At 33.4% G+C, this 25,957-nt stretch overlaps 1 protein-coding gene across 7 annotated transcripts in view; it reads left to right on the plus strand.

The window, feature by feature from the left end:
- Supt3h (SPT3 homolog, SAGA and STAGA complex component) overlaps positions 1-25,957 on the plus strand; it is a 487,114-nt gene that overhangs the window by 320,439 nt on the left and 140,718 nt on the right. For all 7 annotated transcript variants that reach the window (XM_047559654.1, XM_047559657.1, XM_047559656.1 and 4 more), the window contains exons 4-6: positions 1,170-1,256; positions 4,039-4,129; positions 17,860-17,999. In XM_047559654.1, coding sequence (XP_047415610.1) covers positions 1,170-1,256; positions 4,039-4,129; positions 17,860-17,999 — 318 coding nt within the window. The remainder of the gene's footprint in view (positions 1-1,169; positions 1,257-4,038; positions 4,130-17,859; positions 18,000-25,957) is intronic.

Raw genomic sequence — 25,957 nt, forward strand, 5'->3', positions numbered from 1 at the left:
TCTGTTTTGTAGTCTGTATATTTAGAGAAGGTTTGAAGCTTATTTAGCAAAATTGCATTAACATTGAAGCCGAATTTCTTTAGCACAAATGCACTGTTTAATTTGATATAATTGTTACAATAACAATGCCACTTTTTAAAGATTAGCTCTTGGGAATATATATTAGATTTATTTCTTTTAAAGAAGGATGCATTCAAAAAGAGCTTTTTATATGTAAATATTTCATAATATTTCATATTGAATAAAGTTGTCTTGGTGTAATCAGCATGACTTGATCAAATTTGGAACAAGTTACAGGCACATTTTTGTAGTGTTTTCTCCAGCATCTTTATTTTTTTCAGATGGATGTATTTTATGTTCATTCTTACTAATCAAAATAAGAAACTGAGTTTGCCTTTGCCAAAAAATAGAACTATCATTTTTCACATTCTTTTATTTTCCAGGTCAGTTTCAAGTAAGATTGTGTTTCTAGGGCTTCTGAATTCCTACAAACTTGACTTTGTAGATATAAAGGCCCAGATGAGCATTTCAAGGGGAATCTAACTTTTCATGCAGTATTTTTCGTGTTGTGCATTCCAGATACAGTTAACTTTTTGTGTGCGTGTGATTAGTGTGGAAAGAAATTAATGCAGTCCAGTATTATGATTTATGGACTGAATCCTTTACTCACTGAAGACTTGCCAAATCTAAAAGTATTTTTTTTTCCCTTTGGATATTAGAAACAGCTACTGTTTTTGTTGATCTTTTAAAGTTCTGAATGGGGCTATTTCAAATCATACCAGCATGGGAGCTCAGATTAATAATATACTTATTCAGCTAGTGATACTGAGTGAAACCATTGCTCACATGGGTATGAAGGATAAAATTTCATAAAATTATTTTCAGGTGCATTAATGCATTTCTGGAAGCAGTATGTGATTTTTTTCTATTGCATGAAAGAAATCAAGGATTTCTGTTTATTATATCAATTACAGGTGGGCTCATAATTTAATTGCATTTTTTATATCTTAAAACATAGAGTATTTTGCTTTTAAAAGCAGTAATGTGATTGCTGAATTACTCCCAAAGGTTTTTAGATCTTAGTATATTTATCTCTCTTGAGACATTATGATTATACTATGTTTAATTTATAATACTGAGAAAAATGCCTCAATTTTCTTTATTAATAGTTGCAGCAAGCTGCCGAAGTTTCTCAGCTGCGGGGAGCAAGAGTAATCTCTCCTGAAGATCTTCTGTTTTTGATGCGCAAAGATAAGGTAACATAAAACAATTCCATTGTGTTAAAATGCTAGTCCTGGTGCTTAATTGAACATATATGGAAACTGTGTCCTTGTTATATAGCTTTCCAATTAGAATCATAACTATCAAACTGATGTTTTAGTCTTTGTAGTTCACACAACAGAATGGGTATGCAGGGAGAAGTAAAGACACTTGGGTCAAACTGTGCTCACAACTAATCCTCATTTACCCTTACATGTCTGTGTAGGTATTTTCTTTTTCTTATTTTCTTTCTTTCTTTTTTTTTGGGGGGGGGGGTATTGGAGACTGAACCCAGAGACACTTTGCCACAGAGCCACATCCCCAGTCCTTTTTATTTTTCATTTTGAGACAGCATCTCACTAAGTTGCTTAGGGCCTTGCTAATAACTCAGTTGCTGAGGCTGGTCTCGAACCTGATTATCCTGCCTCAGCCTCCCAAGTCACTGGGATTACAGGTATGTGCCACCATGCCTGGCACAATTTCTATTTTTGACAAATACCTTCTTATTATTTTTAAACTTTTGGTATTAAAATATTAAAGCTGCTGTTTGTCTAATTTTGTCATAATTATTTTCCAAGTGTAGCTATTTGAAAATACTATATAATATTTAACGTGTTTTAATTCATCAACTCTTAGTAAAAAAAATATGTATATAAAGGGAGAAAAATAATGTCTTCACTCTCAGGAGATTATGATCTGGCTTAAGAAATCTGTATGACTTGAAGAACCACTTTGGGGCTTACCAGAATTTCAGAGTTAAGTGATGTAGATGGAGAGCCTGAAGGATTTGTTGAAGTTGGGGTTTCTGCCTAAAGTGGGGCTTATGCAGTCATTCAGACAGGGCCAAATGCAAGGAAAATAACTCAAGATGCTTGTTCAGTAATAAAGGCAAAATATGATTAGTATGGCAACTCTGGAAATGAATGAGAAGGAAGAATTCAGAGAGAAAAGAGTAAGCATTTGAGGGATTTGTTCACTTTTTTATATTTGGGAGATTCTTAAGGAAAAATTAACATCAAGTACTACATAGCACTGTTGCTGTGAGGAAGAAGCCTTGACTGCTGCTGGCAGCAGTGAGACCCTAGCTGGGAAACTACGGAGTGTTAGCACCTTGTAGAACATTTTGTCAGGCTTTCTTTTTCACTAGTGGAAATAAAAGATCAGTTCATCATATAGTCCACACCGACATATTTTCTTGCCCTTTTGTGGAAGTCAAATTTTAAATCATATTTAAGCTTTAGAAATACATGCCATTTGACAATACTTTCTACTGGTCAGAAGGAATCTTATCCAGAATCGTTTTACCAACCAGTGACATAGCTCTTAGATGATAGTTGCCAGTTTTCTCATCTTTCTCTTCAACGTAATAATTTTATTTATACACTGACATGTTTCAAGAAGAATTTAAAGTAGGTTACATGGGTGCAATGTCAGACAAAACAAAATGAAAATACCAAGTGGAATCAGAACAAAGAGAAAAGAAGGGTGGCCACCCATGGGCGGGTATTTTTTTCTCTTAATAATTTTAACTTTATATCTAAGCAGTTGTTATTGACTGCTTTGTTTTACATATTAACTAAGCAGTTTCACCTACTTTCACCAGTTCCTTACAATAGGCATGTTAGGGAGGTACTTTTCTTAATTTCCAAATGAATAAACTGAGATTTGGAGGTTATGTTCTACTTCTGGCTATGTTGAACTTTAGTTATAAGAACGATCTTTACCTCAGTTTCCCTATATTTAAAAGGAGGTGATTGTATTTGTCTGTGTCTCACAGCTTTTGAAATGCTTGTGAAGAGCTTTGTAAAATGCACTACATTTCAGTTATTATTAGAAATCTTGGACAAGGGAGCCAGGCATGATGGCATGTACCTGTAATCCCAACTACTTGGGAGCCTCAAGACAAGAGGGAAGTTTGAAAGTTAAGACCAGCCTGGGTATTTTAGCAAGACCTTGTCTCAAAAATAAAAAAGGGTTGGTGACATAGCTCAGTGGTAGATCACTGGCCTAGCCCAAGGCCCTGGATTCTATCCCCAGCACCACAAAACAAACTAAAAAAAAAGAAAGAAAAAAGAACAGGAATGTTAAACCTGAAGGTCAGGAATCAGTGATAATACCTTCTAAGTATAAATACAAAACAGACTACTGTATTACCAGTCACTTTCAAAGTTAAGTGGAATTGTAGTCTTCTAATAAATCTGAAGAAGACCATATTAAGATCTAACTATCATTCATGGGCTTTAAGTTTCCTAAAAATATGTTCCTCAGGTTACAGAATGGTTTCTCGGAAATATTACACGTAAACCAATTCTTCTGGTGAAAAGATCTCAGATAATAAAAATATACGTAAAGGATATTGCTTGACCTTTTAAAACAATTGTTCTAAATCCATAGTCTAGATGTTTAGAAGTCACTTTTTAAAAATAAAATTTGTCTTAAAAGTGTATAAAAATTCCACTGCATAAGGACATTTATCTTAGCATGGCAAATGTGGTATTTATCACGATCTTCAGAAAGAATTTTAAAACTTTATAAGACACACAAAAAATAATTATTGTGATTCTGGAACATCTGGATACTTGCATAAGAGTAGTAGTTTTAAAAGTACTTTCATTTTAGCATTTATGTTTAATTTTTATAGACTTGTTCTATGGATTGCTCTATTTTCTCCAGTGATTCTGGGTTACTGGTTTATTAAATTTTATTGTCATAGTCTTTATTAAATAAACTTGAATATACATAGAAGTTTTATTATTATTTATTTCATGTTTTTAATAGAAAAAGCTTAGAAGACTGCTAAAATACATGTTTATCCGAGACTACAAATCAAAGATCGTCAAAGGCATAGATGAAGATGATCTTCTAGAAGGTAACCAAAACAAAACACTAAGAGAAAAACAGTAACTGTGACACATGTATGTTGAATGACACATTCTTTCAAAGTCAATTACAATATCCCCTTCACATTAGGATATATATATTATTAAAAAATAATAGTTTGAAAATTATTCAAATATTTATTTGTTGACAGTTGAATATTGTGATTTTCTATTTATATGACTTCATTAGAATCCAGTATTTGTTTCTTTTTAATTGGTATATTGCTTTATATCAGATAATCATGAAACTAAGAATATTGTGTTGATTTAATATAATTGTTTATTTTTTTTTTTTTGTAGTTGTAGATGGACAGAATGCTTTTATTTTATTTTATTTTTATGTGGTACTGAGGATCAAGCCCAGTGCCTCATACATGCCAGACAAGTGCTCTGCTACTGAGCTACAGCCTCAGCCCCAATATAATTGGTTTTTGCAAGGGTGATTTTTCTGTGGTGGTGGCTGTAGAGAGCCATAATAATTATGTGTCTGTGTATATAGTTTTGAAATTGACATATACAGGTTTTTGCTATTTTGTAATAAATGTATCTGATATTTTTTATAATATAAAGTCCCTCATTCTACTTTATTTATTCCTAACAAAAAGCATAATAACAGCTGGACACAGTGGTGCAAACCTGTATTCCCAGTAACTGGGGAGGATGATACAAGAGGATCACAAGTTCAAGACCAGACTCAGCAATTTAGTGAGGCCCTAAGCAACTTAGTAAGACCCTGTCTCAAAATATAAATATAAAAAAATATAAAATATAATATAAAATATAAAATAAAATATAATATAAAATATAAAAAAAAGGGATGGGATGTTGCTCAGTAGTTAAACACCCCTGGATTAAATTCTCAGTAAATGCCCCTGCCCCGCAAAAGCTAATACAGAGTAGAAAAATTTCTTTCTCTGATCTGTTGACTCCATTTCCCATTTTAGAATATTCAGTAAAATATTAGTGTTGCAAAATCAAACATTACTAAGTTGAAAATAGGTACTTACTGAATCAAAATAAATTCATAGACTTTATTTAGAAATAAATTTATTTAGAAATGTCTTGAAATAATTCATGTTATTTATAAATGTTTTGTAAAATAATTCTTTTTTAGCAATAGCTCTTGTGTTTTATTGACTACAGTCATTATACCATTGTGTCCATTGCTAATAAATTAAAAATATAAGAAACTGAAAAAATACTAGACTAATGAGAATTTCCAAAAACTAAGGTAAACAACTTTGAAAAAGTACCAGTTCTTTTCATTTACTGTCAACAAATGATGTGAAAGAGCCTTGCAAAAAAAAAAAAAAATTTTTTTTGATCAAATGTATTACACACTATCCCATATATAACATTACAAACATTTTTATAAATTTTTATAAATTTTAATTCTGTAAAATTGTGGTCAAGTGAATTTAAAGTTTCCTTTTATTGACTGCTTAAATACACACATGGAGCAAAACAGACATGGATTCCAATCAACCCCACATACTTCCTCTGTATGATCTGTAGAGTCAGTTTCTTCAATTCTAAGAGGGAAATTATGCTTCTTAACAAGTAGAGTTCTTTTGAGAGTTCAGTATAATATTCTAAATGCATTTGATACATGCTTGCCACTGAATTAATGATAGTTGTTAATAACTATGCTTCGAACACCTAGAAATTTAGACTCGTAAGACTACTATTCAGTTTTGCTAATACCAGAATTTGATTTGATGCATACATCTTATTTATTTCAAATAGTTCCTCTTAATCTAAGTTTATAAGCTCCAATTTTGTCTATCTTTTATAAAGTCCACTAACATTTTTTTTTTAAAGTTGATATTGTCCGGGTGCAGTGTCACATGCCTGTAATTCTAACTACTGAAGAGGCTGAGGCAGAAGGATCATAAGTTCAAGGCCATCCACAGCAACTTAGCAAGATCCTTCCTCAAAATTTAAACAAACAAACAAACAAACAAACAAACAAACGATTTAAGGGCTGGAGAATATACTCAGTGATAAAACACCCCTTAGTTCAAGTCCCCAGTACCAAAAAAAGAAAGAAAAGACGATGACCCAACAAACAACATCATACTTAGTGGTGAAACACTGGATGCTTTATCTCCTGAGATCAAGAATAAGAGAAAGATGGCCACTTGTTCCACTTATATGTAACATTGTGCAGGAGGTTTTAGCAAAGATACTTAGACATAAAAAGAAACAAAAGACATCCATACTGCAAAGGAAGAGGTAAAATTATCTCTGTTTGTATATTACATGGTCTTATATATAGAACATACTTAAGAAACCCACTAAAAACTGTTAAACTAAACAAGCTCAACAATTTTGTTTTGTTTTCGTTTTTGTTTGAGGCTGGCACTTGAACCCTGAGCTACCTTTCCAGCCCTTTTGATATTTTATTTTGAAACAGGGTCTCAAGTTGTATATACTGGCCCCAAACTCACAATCCTCCTGCCTCAGTCTCCCAAGGAGCTGAGATTATAGGCATATACTACCAAACATGGGAAACTCTGAGTTTTGATGATACAAATGTACAGAAATCAAGCTGGTTTTGGTAAATTGGCAGTAAACACTCTAAAAATTAAATTAAGAAAACAGTGCAGTTTGCAGTAGAATCAAAAAGAACAAAATACTTTGAAATGAAATAAATTTTACCAAAGACTTCTAAGATTTATATTGAAAATTACAAAATATTGTCAAAAGAAAGAAGGCCTAGATTAAAATAGATATCCTGCGTTCATTGATTCAAATACTAATATTGTTAAGATGGTAGTATCTCCAACTTGATTTGTGGAATCCACCTGTATTTTGTAGAAATGAGCAAACTGATTTTATCATTCACATGAAACTGTCAGATTCTGGCATGGAAATGACCCATTTTCTAGGCTATTAACAGGACTCAGAATAGATTAAACAGTCTTGACAAAGAACCAAGTCAGAGGACTCATGCTTACTGGTTTCATTTCCTACAAGAATCAAGACAGAATGGTACTGACAAGAGGATAGATGTATTGGCAATGAACAAATGACCAGTTGGAATGAAGTGAAATTGAGAAACCAGAAATAAGCCTTCACATTTAGAGTCAATTGATTTTGACAAAGGTTTCAGAATAATTTAATGGGGGGAGAATAGTCATTGCAACAAATGGTGCTAGAACAACTGGATATTGACATACAAAAGAAAAAATTTGACACCTTCCTAACACAGTATACAAAGACTAAATCAATGTGGATCATAGAACTAAATGTAAAAACTCAGACTATAATAAATTACTAAAAGGAAATTCTGAATGCTTCACAAATAATACACTTTTCATAAGAACCCGAGAGTTTAGAGATAGAGGTAGAAAGGATGACGCAAACATTTTTCGAAGGTCTGTTGGTGAGGAGTGGAAAAGGGAACATGAAAGTGATCGGAAGGTCTTGTTACTGGATTGTGGGTAAGAATAGGAAAAAAATTATTTTATTGGGGAAATGTTACCTCTTGGTAGAAGTATACTTGACAAATTGTTTTAAATAATAGATTGAAGTATTGTTTAAATATGTTCAAGTAATGGGTCTAAGCAAAAGAGGGGAAAGTCAACATTAATGAAAATGGAAAAAGAAAAGGTAAACATGAAGAGAATGGAAGATTATGTTACAATTTCAAATTAACAAAAGAAAAAAAAAATGGACGCATTGGCAACATAACCAAACCAGTAAAAATAAAGGAAAAGGAAAAAAGAATGTAAGATAAATGCTAAACATGAACTAAGAGAAAACAATAAAAATAAATTATATTGGTCATCACAATAAATGTCAATGGGTTGAATTCTTCAATTACAAGCTGACTTGTAAACAACAGCAAAAAATGGGAAGCTCAAAATTGTAAATAATGAACTGGATAAATAAATGTTAGCAGAAGAGGCAATATTAACATCATGCAAGGTAAGATTTAATATTAAAAGGTCCAAAAGGATAAAGAAGAATATTATATAATTATAGAAGACACAAATTTTGGCATAGTAGACCTTAACAGTAAATCAGCAAAATATCAATTTTGCTTAACCTCTTTTGTTAGAGTGACCTCAACAATGAAAACTACAGAATACTGTTAAGAAAGAAATTGAAGAAGACTTTAGAATATGGAAAGATCTCCCATGTTCTTGGATAGGCAGAATTAATATTGTCAAAATGGCCATACTACCAAAAGTGCTATACAGATTTAATGTAACTTCTATTAAAATGCCAATGACAGTCTTCATAGAAATACAAACAACAGTCATAAAATTCATTTGGAAAAATAAGAAGCCCAGAATAGCCAAAGCAATCCTCATCAAGAAAAGTGAAGCACGAAGCATCACAATACCAGACCTTAAATTCTACTACAGAGCTATAGTAATAAAAACATCGTGGTATTGGCACCAAAGCAGACATGAAGACCAATGGTACAGAGTAGAAGACAGAGAGACAAACCCACATAAATAGTTATTTCATACTAGACAAAGGCACCATAAACATAAAATAGAGAAAAAAATAGCATCCTAAAGCTCAAGAAATAAAATCAGGAATCAATAAATGGGATGATATCAAACTAAAAAGCTTCTTCACAGCAAAGGAAACAATCTAAAACATGAAGAGAGAGCCTACAGAATGGGTGAAAATATTTGCCACCTGCACCTCAGATGGAACATTTATCTCCAGGATATATAAAGAACTCAAAAAATATGAAAAAAATCCAAATAACCCAATCAATAAATAGGCAAAGGAACTGAACAGGCACTTCACAGAAGAAGAAATATGATCAGTCAACAAATATATGAAAAAATGTTCTACATCTCTAGCAGTTAGAGAAATGCAAATTAAGAGTATACTGAGATTTCATCTCACTCCAGTCAGAATGGCAGTTATCAAGAATGCAACTAACATTAAATTGGTGAGGATATGGGGGGAAAAGGTACACTCATGCGTGGCTGGCGGGACTGCAAATTTGTGTAATCACTCTGGAAAGCACTTTGAAGATTCCTCAGAAAAACACCATTTGGAACCATCATTTGACTCAGTTATCCTACTCCCTGGCAGATACTCAAAGGACTTAAAATCAGCATACCGTAGTGCATGGCCACATCAATGTTTATAGCAGCTCAATTCACTAAACTATGGTACCAACCTAGGTGCCCTTCAGCAGATAAATAGATAAAGAAAATGTGGTATGAGGAATATTACTCAACTATGACATTTGCTGGTTAAATGGATGGAACTGAAGACTATTATGCTAAGTGAAATAAGCCAGTCTCAAAAAAAAAAAAAAAGACAATGTTTTCTCTGACATGTGGATGCTAACACACAATAAGGTGGGGGAGGACAGAAGTTTATTGGATTAGAAAAAGAGGAATGAAGTGGAGGGAGGGAGAATGGGAATAGAAAGACAGTAGAATGAATCGGACATAACTTTCCTATGTTCTTTCATGAATACACAGCCAGTGTAACTCCACATTATATACAACCACAAGAATGGGAAGTTATACTCCATGTAAGCATAGTATGTCAAAATATACTCTACTGTCTGTGGACCTAAAAATAACAAATTTTAAAAAAAGATGCACTTACAACTTTATTTCCCTGGAATCTCAACATTTTTTTTCAATACGTTCACAGAACATTTACAAAAATTCTTTGTGAATTGACCACAAAGATTACCATTACAAATTAAGAGTATATATTTAATAAGAATCAATTCACTGATGTCAATTCAATACAAATCTGAAAAATAATAAAACCCAATAATCTTAACTACTTGGAAATTAATTGCATTCCTAAATAATATTAGGATAAGGATTAATTTTTTAAAAAGCAATGAATAGCAATGAACAGTACAACCATCTATAGGACTTAATGAGAGCAATTGCAAATGTTGAAATAGGGGAAAACTTTAACCAACTTTGCCTGTGAAAATTAATAAAATTAAAGGTCAGTGTAATAAGAAAGGAAAATGTAATTGAAGGACATTAAATATGTCAATTTACCCTAAATTAATTTTTAAAAAAGCTTTTGTGGAATTCTGTAAGAATATCCTTATATTTCTATGGGTGAAATAAATGTTCATATGTAGTTAGGGACAGGATAAAAAAGAGGAATAAGAATGTATATAAAGCCTGTGGTTTCACTGAGGACTAATTATAAAGATGAGTAAAACAGGGCGATCCAAGATGGCGGACTAGAAGGTGACTGCATCTCCTGTCGCTCCAGAACCCAGGATTCAAGAAGGGGAGGCATTGAGAGACTCGGACTAACATAGAGCCACGGAGTGAGTCTCCCCCACCGGGTGAAGCTCGGCACGGGCGGCAGGCCTGGACAGGGTCGGCTTCTCAGAGCAGGGCAGAGCAGCTAGAGTCTTCCCCAGGCAGCCTTGCTCCCTCTGGCAGCGGGCGCCTTCCACAGCCAGCTTCTTGGAGCAGGCGGCCCAGTGAGAGAGCCTTTCTGCGCAGAGCCAGCTCCAAGTCCCAGAGCCAGCGGCGAGCTCGGGCCTGCAGGCAACCTCTGGGACCAGGGCAGGGCAGCCAGAGACTACTCCAAGCAGCCCTGCTCCCTCTGGCGGCAGGCTCCTTCCACGGGCAGCTTCTCAGAGCAGAGAGCCCAGTGAGAGCCTTTCCACACAGAGCCAGCTCCAAGCCCTGGAACCAGTAGCAGGCTAGGGGCAGCTTTCTTCAAAAGCACTGCATTATCAAGTTCCTCCACGACTTCAGGCTACTGAAGGCTGGGAGGTGATATACTGGAAATCTGCAGGGACACTATAAGCCAATAGAGGAAATCTGCAATATCTTAGAGTCCCACTGATATCTGACCAATATGAGAAAACAAGGGAAGAAAATGTCCCAAACAAACCTAGATACTATATCAATAAAACCCAATGACAGCACAGCAGAAGAAATGTCAGAAAGGGAGTTCAGAATGTACATAATTAAAACAATCAGGAAGCAAACGAGGAGATGAAAGAGCAAATGCAGGCATTGAAGGAGGAGATGAAAGAGCAAATGCAGGCATTAAATGATCGCACCAATCAACAGTTAAAAGACCAAATACGGGAAGCAAGAGATCATTTCATAAAGAGTTAGAGATACTGAAAAAAACAAAAAAACAAACAAATTCTTGAAATGAAGGAAACATTAAACCAAGTTAAAAACTCCATAGAAAGCATAACCAATAGGATAGAACACCTGGAAGACAGAACCTCAGACATTGAAGAAAAAATATTTAACCTTGAAAACAAAGTTGGCCAAACAGAGAAGATAGTAAGAAATCATGAACAGAATCTACAAGAATTATGGGATATCATGAAAAGACCAAATTTAAGAATTATTGGGATTGAGGAAGGCTTAGAGAAACAAACCAAAGGAATAGAACAATCTATTCAATGAAATAATATCAGAAAATTTCCCAAATTTGAAGAATGAAATGGAAAATCAAATTCAAGAGGCTTATAGGACTCCAAATATACAAAATTACAACAGACCCACACCAAGGCACATTATTATGAAAATACCTAACATACAAAATAAAGACAGAATTTTAAAGGCCGCGAGAGAAAAGAATCAAATTACATTCAGGGGGAAACCAATAAGAATATCAGCAGATTTTTCAAAACAGACCCTAAAAACTACAAGGGCCTGGAACAACATTTACCAAGCCCTGAAAGAAAACGGATGCCAACCAAGAATCTTATACCCAGCAAAACTTACTTGCAGATTTGACAACAAAATACCATCCTTCCATGATAAACAAAAGCTAAAGGAATTTACAGAAAGAAAGCCGGCATTACAGAACATTCTCAGCAAAATATTCCATGAGGAGGAGATGAAAAACAACGATGCAAATCAGCAACGGGAGGAACTAGCCTAAAGGAATAGCCAAATAAAGGAGAAACCAAATCATGTCAAAAAAAACAAAAATGAGTCAAATGATTGGGAATATAAATCATATCACAATAATAGGCCCTGAATGTTAATGGCCTGAATTCATCAATCAAAAGACATAGACTGGAAGATTGGATTAAAAAGAAAATCCAACAATAGGCTGCCTGCAAGAGACTCATCTCATAGAAAGAGACACCCATAGACTAAAGGTGAAAGGATGGGGAAAAACATACCATGCACACGGACACAGCAAAAAAGCTGGAGTATCCATCCTGATTTCAGATAATGTGGACTTCAAGCCAAAACTAGTCAGAAGGGACAAAGAAGGACATTACATACTGCTTAAGGGAAGCATAAATCAGCAAGACATAACAACCATAAATATCTATGCCCCGAACATTGGCTATCCATGTACGTCAAACAAATCCTTCTTAATTCCAGAAATCAAATAGACCACAACACAATAATACTAGGCAATTTTAACACACCTCTCTCACCACTGGATAGATCTCCCAAACAAAAATTGAATAAAGAAACCATAGATCTCAATAACACAATCAACAATTTAGACATAACAGATATATATAGAATATACCATCCAACAGAGAACGAATACACTTTCTTCTCAGTAGCACGTGGATCCTTCTCTAAAATAGACCATATTTTATGCCACAAAGTTACTGTTAGCAAATACAAGAAGATAGAGTACTACCTTGTACTCTATCAGATCATAATGGATTGAAATTAGAAATAAATGACAGAATAAAAAACAGAAACTTCTCCAATACCTGGAGATTAAATAATATGCTATTATATGATGAATGGATAACAGACGACATCAGGAGGGAAATAAAAAAAATTCTTAGAAGTAATCGAGAACAGAGGACACATCATATCAAAATCTCTGGGACACTATGAAAGCAGTACTTAGAGGAAGATTTATTTCATGGGGCACATTCAACAAAGAAGTAGAAATCAACAAATAAACGATTTAACGCTACAGCTCAAAGCCCTGGAAAAAGAAGAGCAGACCAACACCAAAAGTAATAGAAGACAGGAAATAGTTAAATCAGAGCCGAAATCAACAAAATTGAAACAAAAGAAACAATCGGAAAAATTAATAAAATAAATAGTTGGTTCTTTGAAAAAATAAACAAAATTGATAAACCCTTAGCCACACTAACAAAGAGAAAGAGGGAGAAAACTCAAATTACTAAAATTCGGAATGAACAAGGAAACATCACAGCAGACACAACTGAAATACAAACATAATTAGAAGCTATTTTGAAAATCTATACTCCCAACAAAACAGAAAACCTCGAAGACATCAACAAGTTTCTAGAGACTTATGAATTACCTAAACTGAACGAGGAGGACATACACAACTTAAATAAATCAATTTCAAGCAATGAAATAGAAGAGGTCATCAAAAGTCTACCAACAAAGAAAAGTTCGGGAACAGATGGGTTCTCAGCCGAGTTCTACAAAACCTTTAAAGAAGAGCTCATTCCAATACTCCTCAAAGTATTCCATGAAATAGAAGAGGAGGGAACCCTCCCAAACTCATTCTATGAAGCCAATATCACCCTGATACCTAAACCAGACAGAGACACATCGAGAAAAGAAAATTTCAGACCAATATCCTTAATGAACATCGACGCAAAAATTCTCAACAAAATTTTAGCAAATCGCATACAAATATATATTAAAAAGATAGTGCACCACGATCAAGTGGGTTTTATCCCAGGGATGCAAGGTTGGTTCAACATCCGGAAATCAATAAATGTCATTCACCATATCAACAGACTTAAAGTTAAGAATCACATGATTATTTCAATAGATGCAGAAAAAGCATCTGATAAAATACAGCATCCCTTCATGCTCAAAACACTAGAAAAAATTGGGGTAGAGGGAACATTCCTTAACATTGTAAAGGCCATCTACGCTAAGCCCATGGCCAATATCATTCTAAATGGTGAAAAACTGAAAGCGTTCCCCCTAAAAACTGGAACAAGGCAGGGATGCCCTCTTTCACCACTTCTATTCAACATCGTCCTTGAGACTCTAGCCAGAGCAATTAGACAAACCAAAGAAATTAAAGGGATACGAATTGGAAAAGAAGAACTCAAACTATCCCTGTTCACTGACGACATGATTATATATTTAGAGGAACCTGGAAATTCCACCAGAAACTTTTAGAACTCATAAGTGAATTCAGTAATGTAGCAGGTTACAAGATCAATGCTCATAAATCCAATGCATTTTTATACATAAGTGATGAATTTTCAGAAAGAGAAATTAGGAAAACTACCCCATTCACAATAGCTTCGAAAAAAATAAAATACTTGGGAATCAATCTCACAAAAGAGGTGAAAGATCTCTACAATGAGAACTACAGAACACTAAAGAAAGAAATTAAAGAAAACTTTAGAAGATGGAAAGATCTCCCATGTTCCTGGACAGGCAGAATTAATATTGTCAAAATGGCCATACTACCTAAAGTGCTATACAGATTCAATGCAATTCCAATTAAAATCCCAATGATGTACCTTGCAGAAATAGAGCAAGCAGTTATGAAATTCATCTGGAAGAATAAAAAACCTAGAATAGCTAAAGCAATCCTAAGTAGCAAGAACGAAGCAGGTGGTATTGCAATACCAGATCTTCAACTCTACTACAAAGCAATAGTAACAAAAACGGCATTGTATTGGTACCAAAATAGACAGGTAGATCAATGGTACAGAATAGAGGACATGGACACAAATCCAAATAAATACAATTTTCTCATACTAGACAAAGGGGGCCAAAAATATGCAATGGAGAAAAGATAGCCTCTTCAACAAATGGTGCTGGGAAAACTGGAAAACCATATGCAACAGAATGAAATTAAACCCCTATCTCTCACCCTACACAAAACTCAACTCAAAATGGATCAAGGATCTCGGAATCAGACCAGAGACCCTGCATCTTATAGAAGAAAAAGTAGGTCCAAATCTTCAACTTGTTGGCTTAGGATCAGACTTCCTTAACAGGACTCCCATAGCACAAGAAATAAAAGCAAGAATCAACAACTGGGATAGATTCAAACTAAAAAGCTTTCTCTCAGCAAAGGAAACTATCAGCAATGTGAAGTGACAGCCTACAGAGTGGGAGAATATCTTTGCCAACCATACTTCAGATAGAGCGCTAATTTCCAGAATCTATAAAGAACTCAAAAACTCTACACCAAGAATACAAATAATCCAATCAACAAATGGGCTAAGGAAATGAACAGACACTTCACAGAAGAAGATGTACAAGCAATCACCAGATATATGAAAAAATGTCCAACATCTCTAGTAATAAGAGAAATGCAAATCAAAACTACCCAAAGATTCTGTCTCACCCCAATTAGAATGGCGATTACCAGGATTACAAGCAATGATAGGTGTTGGTGAGGATGTGGGGAAAAAGGTATACTCATACATTGCTGGTGGGGTTGCAAATTAGTGCAACCACTCTGGAAAGCAGTATGGAGATTCCTCAGAAAGCTTGTAATGGAACCACCATTTGACCCAGCTATCCCACTCCTTGGCCTATACCCAAAGGACTTAAAATCAGCATACTACAGAGATACAGCCACATCAATGTTCATTGCTGCTCAATTCACCATAGCCAGATTGTGGAAGCAACCTAGATGTCCTTCAATTGATGAATGGATAAAGAAACTGTGGCATATATATACAATGGAACATTAATCAGCCATAAAGAATGATAAAATTATGACATTTGCAGGCAAATGGATGAAATTGGAGAATATCATGCTAAGTGAGATAAGCCAATCTCAAAAAACCAAAGGACGAATGATCTCGCTGATAAGCGGATGATGATATATAATGGGGGGTGGGAGGGGTTAGTGTTAGGGTTAGGGTTAGGTTTAGGGTTAGGGTTAAGGAGGGGGGCAAGAATGGAGGAAGGAAGGACTGTATAGAGGGAAAAGAGGGGTGGGAGGGGTGGGGGGGAAGGAAAAAACCATAGCAGAATGATTCAAACAACATTACCCTTTGTAAATTTATGATTACACAAATGGTATGCCTTGACTCCCTGTACAGAGAAACAACATGTATCCCATTTGTGTACAATAAAAAAAAAAAAACCTTAAAAAAAAAAAAGATTAGTAAACCAAAATCCAAGAATAGAATCTAAGATATGTAAGAATTTTAAGATGTGACAAGTTTCCTAAAAGAGAAAAATGCATATTAATGGTACTGTACCAATGCTACTGACTGCTAAGGAGAAAATAAAACTGAACTTGGAATATGACCACATGCATATAAATTCTAAATGGATTAAAGATTAAAAACCAAAAGGAATAAAACTTAAAATCTGAAAAGAAAACTTATAACTTTACATATATATTATATAGGTGTGGAGAAAAGTCATCTCAAATAAAAAATTATATTTTACAATGTAAAAATGTTAAAACTCTTCTATGGCCAAAGATGCCCTCCATTGAGGACTGAAGGGCTATTTTTCACTCAAATGACAGAAGGAAAATATGAAAGAGCCCTTTTAAATTAGCAAGAATCATACCACCCAGTTGAAAAATGGGCAAAAGATTAAAATAGAGAATAAATATAAAGGGTATCCAGATAACTGACAACATGAAAAAAACAATTAAATTGTTTGATAGGAAAAATAAATTTTCAGTTACAGTGATATCATTTTATATTCATTAGACTTTTCCCACGGCAGAAATCTGAATCAAAATGTGTGCCCATCAACAGGATTGGTTGGAACGTTTTGGTATATACATGCCATAAAATATGGTGCAGTCCTTACAAAGAAATCTGAGCCATACCAGTAGGCTTCTAGGGATTTTTCTTTCCCATCAACTAAGAAACATGACCAGAACCCTTTCCTAGAAAGAAAAAAATGGGGAGAAAAAAGGCCTCTAAATGAATGTGTTTATGTGGATGTCTGAGCAGTATGAGCAGGGGAAAACATGGATGGTTATTATGAGTCACATTTGGAATCCAAGGTTGGCTGATAAAAGGAAAAAAGGTGGGGGACATACACTTATGGAAAAACCTCTAGAAGAGGCAACATTTCACTTACAGATATTTATGAAAACTTTTGAAAATAAAAATTTTAAGGAAAAGGACAAAAATGAAGAAAATGATTCATGGATCTAAGAGAATAAAGTGAATTCTCATATCTATATAGGTATTAAAGTATATTTATTTAATCTATAAACTTTACCTTGTCAAATTTTCAAAGAAATATGTGCAGATATCTCACAATTATGTTTTTTAAGAAGTTTTCTTTCTGTTATTCATTTTGCTGTTATCTTTTGGTACATAAAATTTATATCTATTAGTTCTTTTATTATCAGATGATATTCTACTCTATTTCATTTAGTGCTCTTAGTCATGAACTATATTTTCTAACAAAATGTTACTCATTCTGCTCTTGCCTTGTGTTTACATAAGTATATAGTTTTTACTTGATTATTTGGTTTCACAAGTGTCTATTATAAATAGTATAGTATATTAGTATTCTTTTTCTAAATCTGAGATCTCCCCTTTTTAAAGTATTCATGTCACCCTTGCACATTTACTATGGTAATTAATAATTTGGTTTTATTATGTCAGTCTGATTTGTGATGCTTATAAATGATTTAATTCTGCATGACTTCCACATTTATTTTGGATGCAAGAATTCTGCTTTCAAAGATAAGTGTGAGAGAATTCCAATTCTGAACTTTATGTATTTAATAAATGTAGTGGTTAGTGCAGATATAAACTTAGAATATTTTTCTTTCTTCCCTAATATTCATGAAGACAAACTAAGTGGCAACAGTAATACAAACAAAAGACAGAAAATTGCTCAGGACTTTCTCAACTCTATTGACCAGACAGGAGAACTTTTGGCAATATTTGAAGATGATGAAATTGATGAAGTTAAACAAGAAAGAATGGAGGTATAGTACATTCTTCCTTTTTTACAGTAATAGAACAATCATCACAGTGCTTACATGTTTCGTTCTTGTACTCTTAAACTGTTGTCTGAAATTCTCAAATCAGTTGTTTTATATCTGATGGCAGTAGCGTACAGAGGAGTAAGCTCAGTCAGACATTGCCTTCACAGTTGACTTCAGGAAACAGCTTAGCATTTCTTTCTTTCTTTGAAAGTGTGTAGATTTCCCTATTCTGGATCTGACATTTGCTAGTTATGATTTCATTAAAGCTAATATGTAATTAATCATATACTTATTTTTTGTTATAAATTATCTAGACATATTTGGGGCAAAGGTAATTGTTTTTGTTTTGACCTTTAAAGAGCTATTTTTTAGGCTGTTACTTGTAGACTGTTACTTGCAACTCCTCAGTTAAGATAGTATCCAGGACAATTCCATGCCTATATCACTGTAATACAGTGACATATACTTGGATTCCCTAGAGGAATTTAACAATGAATAAGGAAATGCATGCCTTCTATTTACCTTAGCTATACATGATATTTTTTCTTTAAATATTCTTCAAGAAAAATAAGAGTAATGATTTCATTTGCATGCCTTCCAAAGTGTAAGGCAGTAGTCTTGTATTCTTATTATAATACTTTTACAAGTAAGAAATCCCAGTTTCTCTCTTCTCTTTAAATTGGGCAAGAGAGGTAATTTCAGAATTCCAAAAGATGTTGCTAAATGCCTACTTTATCATAGTGTGTACATATGCTAAAAATATAATTATTTCATGTTAAATTCTGGAGGAAGTCCAGTAGACAAAATGCTTTATACATATAGCAACCTTCTTTAAGGAATTAGTATGCTTAGATCATAAATTGTGATCTAAAGGCAATGTTCTTTTAGGTATCAATTACTTTAGAAATGTGTGGTTATCTTGGTTTGGGACAACTGCAAATGGTTTTAGTTCAACTTTGCCTTGAGCCAAAAACATGCTAAGTTGTCCAAAGCAGATGATAAACATGCATTTCTGGTGTCATTATGGCCTAAACAGGATATGATTGTTTAGTTTTTGATGTATTATACAGAGAGCAAATATTGTTTATGCTTTATTTTTAAATACTTTTATATTATAAAAATGAGCATTAAAGTCATTAAGGAAAGAGTCTAAATAGAACATGTAAAATTGAACAAGTAGCTTTTCAAGTTTGATGTGAAAATCTTGGCTAACCAAGCCTGTTGCCCAGAAGGGCATTCCATAATCAAGGAGAAAGAAGAGAAGAAATGGAGCGTTTTGTAACACTGAGCTCATAATGGCAGGCTCCTAGATGCTTGGAAAAACAAGTCAGTAAGTTACTAGTTAAAATCAATAAGATATTTGGAAATTAAGAGTAGAAAATATTGGGCACTTACACAGTCTGTAGTTATATTGGATAATAAAATACCAATAGTTGATAAAAATAGGTACAGTGGAATTCTGCTTCATCTATACAATAAGCAAGAGATTAGCAGTTTAAGTTCTTATAACTAAAATCTTCTGTAACCCAGATAATAAAGAATAGTTTTGATATTCTACTCAACCATATAACAGAGTGCAACTGAATAAAAATGATGGACTTACAGACATAACTATAGGCAGTAGAAAGTGGAACTGTTATGAGCAGAGACCTTGCCTGCTTCTGATTTGACAGGTTACAGTGTTCAAGAGTAAACCACAACTGTGGCAGTCCATCTGAAACCACTTTGGACTCACAGACTGCAATCTCTTGCTTTTAAAGTGCAGTAGATAATCAGACCTTGGCATCATTGAGTGATTTGATTTTCCTCTAAGTATCACTTAGAGTCACAGAAACTATTTACTATCTTCTCCTCTAAAATGTATGGAAATGGCATAGACCCACCAACAAAGCCTAATTTGGGTTCTTTCTTTGTTTTTTCATTAGTTTATTTAAATTAATTTAAGAGAGAATCTTTTATAGACATAAAAGCTCACTTGGGACTCCATTTTTATCCCAAAACACTGAGTAAGCCTACAAAAAGCAGACTGGCTTCTTTCCTGTGGTTTTCAGCTGATATGTGTGTGCCTGGCTTTGCATTTCACTCCTAATTTACTTCATTACTATAAAGTACTATGTGATGTGAAATATGAAAAATGTCTGAATTTTTACATCCCTTTGCCTTGCTAGTTCATCATCAAAATAGCTAATTAACTCCTACTTTTATTCATTGGCGTCCAGCATCAAATTTCTTAACATGTGGGTATATCTTTAGTACAGATACATAATCATGATCTCTGAAGATCCTCCCAAATTATCAAATGAAAATTTTAAAATGTTCAGAGTTATTTCAGTGTCTTTGAAGGACTGAGACATAGAAGCAGGAAAATGGTAATCATAATATTAAATTAAAATATAGCTCTCTTCCAGCCATCCCTCACTATACCTACCCCCCCTCCCAAATGAGGAAGGTGCGTTTTAGTGCTGCTAGTCTTGTCATTCTATTTTTAAAATTCTAATCAAGTAAATGGATTATGTGAACCAGAAGCCAAGAAAGGCTCACAAAAAGCTACAGATTGCTTTGGATTTTTTTTAAAAAGGAAGAAGTATGGTCATTCTCAGAACATTTCTACCTAAGGCCTAGCTACTCTGCTTGTGGAGGAACCTAAGAAGCTTAGGTTTACCATTAACAAAGTAAATTGTCTAATCTAATAAGCTACTAAGTTCATGAAGGGGGTGTAAACAGTGGACACTTTAAAAAATTAAGTAAACTATGCCTTCACTACAGTCTTCAAATTGATAAAAAGTAAATTACAGAGCAAGAATTAGAACTTTAACAATAGTCTTTAAACAGGTTGGGGTACAGAAAATCTTGTGTCTGTTTAAGTCAGTTGCTTCATACTTCACTCTAGAAAGAAAGCAGAAGGGTATAAATAAAATTTAAGGCAACTTAATTTTTTTTTTTTTTTTTAAGTTCTGGACTTTGAGCCCAGGGATGCTCCACCACAGAGCTATATCACCAACCCCTTTTTATTTTATTTTATTTTATTTTTTTATTTTTAGATAGGGTCTCTAAGTTACTGAGTCTGGCCTCAGATTTGCAGTCCTCCTGCCTCAGCATCCCAAGTAAGTAGGATTATAGTTATGTGTTATTGTGCCAGGCCTAAAAAAGTTTTTTTAATAACCTTAAAATTGAGTAATATTCTTGATGGACATTTGAATTTGCTTTACCTGAAATGAATTAACTATAAATTTTTAAAACAAGCTTCTCACAAAGCCTGAATGATAAGAGAAATCAGGCATATCGTTCATCTGTGCCTAAAGTATTATGGGGTTGTGATCCTTGGGGATTTTCTGTCCCAAACTTATATAATTTTTGGAGGTAAATGAACTAGGCTCCAGAGGGAGTAAGTGGCTATAAAAGTTCTCTATCTTTTTTTATTTTTCAAGTGTCTTCTTTTTTTTAGTCCCTATTTCTACCTATCATGATTTTTATTACTTATAAAGGAAATGAAAATAAAATACCTTGAAAAACCAAGAGTCCAAGTATATCTTTGATAAGATTAACACAAAAGAAAAAAAAACTCAGACCAGTTAAGATAAACAGTTACAAATACTCAAGAAATTAAAAGGTTGATTTAAAACTGACACTCAGAAAAAATATTAATAATTTAATGTATATGACATTAAGAAATTAAGATAGGGTTGAGGTTGTAGCTCAGTTCTTGAGCACTTACTCAGCATGTGCAAGTTGCTGGGTTAAATTTGTAGCACTGGAAAGAAAGAAAAAGAAACAACAAAGAAAAGAGAAAGACTTGGAAGATGTATGTAGTTTATATATATAATATGTACAAATATGTATATATATGCCCTTACATCCATATAGATATAGTATATAGGAATATAAATACAATTTGACTCGATTTTTCCACATTTTTTATTGTGCATTTTAGTTGTACATAATGGTAGAATTTGTTGTTGCATATTAGTACATGCACACCATATAATGACTACATTTTTTAAAGGTAAAAGAACAATCAGAGGTATATCAGACAGCCCCAAATAGTAATAATAACAGTATTAGTTTCAGTGAAAAGAGATTTAAAGAGAAAAATCTCAGAATGGAATAAAGACAGTGATTTTGTTACTGAATGATGTTGCCTTGAATCAACTGAGGGAAATAAGATTTGAATAAATATCTACCTACTGAATATACATAAATTTTATAAATGAGCAACTATTTTAAAATCTTACTTAAGTAGCTCCAAAGAGTTCCTGGAGAGTATGCAGCCCCTACCTTACCCCCACACCTTCATTAATCAGTGTTCTTCAGTTTTATGTAATGCCTCTTCATCTCATCAGTGAGGAAAGTGTTTGACTATTATTTTAATTGATAAACCATTCAGTTGTCCTTAAGGAGAGTCAACAAAGGATATGATTCATCAAGAGAACATATTGCCATGTCTGATTATCTTAAGGGTAATTTTGTTCAAATGATTTTAAAATACTTTATAAAATTAATATTCAGGAAATACTAATAGAAATACCTCAAGAACTTGGTAATTCTAGCTACACAGCAGAATTAATGTAATATACTATGTTTTTCTGATCTAGAAACTGTAGGAAAGATAGTAGTGTTTAGTTTTAGAACAACTCAATATTTTATGTTTAAGATATAGCTCTGAAACTGAGTTGTTTGTAACTTTATATAAGCTATTAAATATATTTTTATCCATAACTATCTTCTTATAAAAGGTAAAGACAAATCACAGGAGAAATAAAAATAATGAACATAAGATATCTTTTTGCTGTGAACAGAACTCATTCTTGCCTATAACATTGTGAAGAGTAAGATAGGATTGGACCCATTAATTATTGGTAGAAACATAGAGTGGTAAAGCACAAGTATTTCATCTGATACCACATAAATACAAAAGATCATGAGGAATGAATATGAACAACTGTATGCTAATGAGTTTAAAACTTGAAAGAAGTGAATGAATTTCTAGACACATTTGACTTACCAAAATTGAACTGTGGGTTCAATAATGTTTGTCTAAACTTCTCTTGGAGAAGGCATTCTCAATTATTGACATGAAAAATAAGTTACAGAGTATATGAAATAGAGAGTATTTCCTTTCTTTTAAAGCTTTTCCTGCTCAGGTCTTTGCCAACTTTTAATATGACAGGTGGTTGTCAAGGATTCTTTTAGGATTTCTTTTCTGAATATATAATCTCACATTTTTGCCTTCTGTCAAAAAAATTTATAGCAAGATAAGTCAGATGACTACCATATTTCTGATAAAAAATATTAAAATTATTACCATTTGTCTTTTACCTTCAGGGTTATTCAAAATTTGTTACCATTAGTTTTTGGGTGAAATTTAAAAGGGTTTTTTTTTTTTTTTTTGGTTGTTGTTGTTTTTGTTTTTGTTTTTCCTTCCTGCCCCTCTCCTAAGTCTGCTGGGGAGCAAAATACATGTTGGTAGTATTGAAACTTTACTCAGAAATCTATTTTTCCTACTCAGAACATATGATCTGACATCCACAAGTATCCTTTGTTAGGGAGAAGGAATATTTTAAATCAGGATTTGGTAGTAAAATGTAGGAACAATGATCGATACTCACTTCCACCTTTCCTACATCAAGAGGTAAAGATTGACATCAACACTGCAAACTGTAAACATTCATGTCCACCAGTGGTAATGCATGTGTGCAGGCCTTGCTGGGCCACTGTTTATTCTTGCACAAATGGATGTTTGATGAACACATACTGATTATACTGTTCACTTAAGCTTTTATAGAACCAATCAATATTTTGTCTCAAGTAATTTCAGTTTGTTCTTTTTAAAATGAAATCCTCTTTTAAGATACATTTCAAGGGTTTTCTTAGACATCCATCCACCAACTTGTTTATAAAACACCTTGGCAGAGATGTTTTAAAATATCATTGACTTTAAGAACACCCACCCTAGAATTTACCACTAATTTGCATTTAATGTTTATAGTTCTCAAATTGTGGTTATTGTAATAACCAAACTATTTTTGCCTTGAATATTTTGTGGATTGTATTTCCCTATTCTTTCTCCTTCACCCACATTCCCCACAGTAGGTGGGCAGATTGTTGTTTTATAGTCTGGCTTTTATTTATCTTTTTTGGTTTAATCTCAACAAGTTTAGTGTTTCTAAATCTGAAAATAAGTGTATTTTGTGGCAATATTTTTGTCTTTTTAATGCATCAGTTTATTTAGTGAAATTAACAGAACATTGCTTCTTTGGTCTGGATGATTTCCCTCTACTACTTTCTTTTTGCATCTATGGTAAGGAACTACCATTAGTTCAGTTCTTTTTGTTGCCACTACCTTCTGGTAAATTGTGTAAATCAGGCTCTTCAGTATAATTAAATGTATTGCTATGTCATTGTATACTTCATTTAGAATAAGAATTTTGGATTAAGCCATAAATATTTAGTTAATTACTAAATCACACACACATGTAACCCATTGTATTAACATGTTTGGAACTTTTCATAGCATCATTCCAAAAGGCTGATCAGATCTTGCCAGAATCCTGCTTTTCATGACTGTCTTTTTTTCTGTAGAAGAGACTTTTCATCCTCATTTCCCATCCTCCCAATACCCCCATTTTTCATGTACTTGTACTGTACCTGCACACACAAACTGACAAATATCACTGAAAGAACTCCCTTGGACTTGCATTTCCCTAAATAGACGTTTGCTTTGTTTTCTTTCCTGAACCTTTTCCATCTTGCAGCATGTCAGTTTAGATATTTTAGTATATGATAATCATGGTATAACAAGTTGTGTTTATTTAGTTTACTTCCTCAATAAGTTCCTTGAGGGCATGCACTTATTTACTTTCATATCTTCCATACTTAACATAATGCCTCAAAAATTAAAAATTTTCAGGAAATGTTTGTTTATATACAATGAATAAAATAGGTGTAATGTTATAGCTGAAAGTGTGACCATTGTTCTGTTTTTGTACTTAAAATATGCAATTTCCAAGTATGTAAAATCAGTTACTTCTTGTGACTCACATAAGATTATAAAAAGATATTACTGTATAATTAATTTTAGTTATGTGCCTTTTTAATACCAGGAATTATTTGGCAAATCTTTTATGGGTGCTTTTTAGTTGCTAAAGGTTTTCATTGCTTGCATAATATATTCTGTTCAAGTTAGAGCAGTGACTTCATAGTTCTTGCTATAGAAGTTCTCCTAACTACACTGCTAAGTAATTAGTAATAATTTTTTGCCCAAATAACAATTTGGGCATTACATCTTATTAAATCTTACTTTCAAAAGTATTGCCTTGAAGAAAGGGCTTCTACATCTTGTTTTATTTCTGCACCTCAACGAATAGAAGACAATCATTATTAATAATGAATTAATTTGCCTTCTTTCAGATACGGAGAAGATGAAAGTACAAAAATGACAACATTTAGGAAAACACTTTAGAAAAAATCAAAACACTGGGTGATTGTTTTTATTGTGAAAGAATACCTTTATTACATAAAAACTCTACCATTGTTTTTTAAATAACTTCAGTAATTAAAAATATGACTTTATTTCTTAAATGTAGCACATATGCAAATATCTGCCAAGAATGCTACTGTAGCCTTACTCTAGCTATAAAATTATCCAAGCATGGGACAAAGAAAAAGAAGGGGAGAGAGAGAACAAGGGCTGACAGATGAAGAATTGAAGCCCTTTTTCCTAGGAGTAGCTCTGTATAAGTTTCTGTTATCCATCTATCTGGAAATGAAATCAAGAAAATAGTACTATTTACCATAGCATAAGAAAGAGTAAAATACTTACAAATAAGTTTATTCAAGGAGTGAAAGAGATTGAAAAGAAACATATAAATGGGAAAATGAACTGTGTTCCTGGATTACAGGAATTAATGTTGTTAAAATGTCCATGCAACCTAAAGCAAATAGATCCAATGCCATTTCTA

This window comes from Sciurus carolinensis, chromosome 7, assembly GCF_902686445.1.
Source record: "Sciurus carolinensis chromosome 7, mSciCar1.2, whole genome shotgun sequence".
Classification (NCBI taxonomy): Eukaryota; Metazoa; Chordata; class Mammalia; order Rodentia; family Sciuridae; genus Sciurus; species Sciurus carolinensis.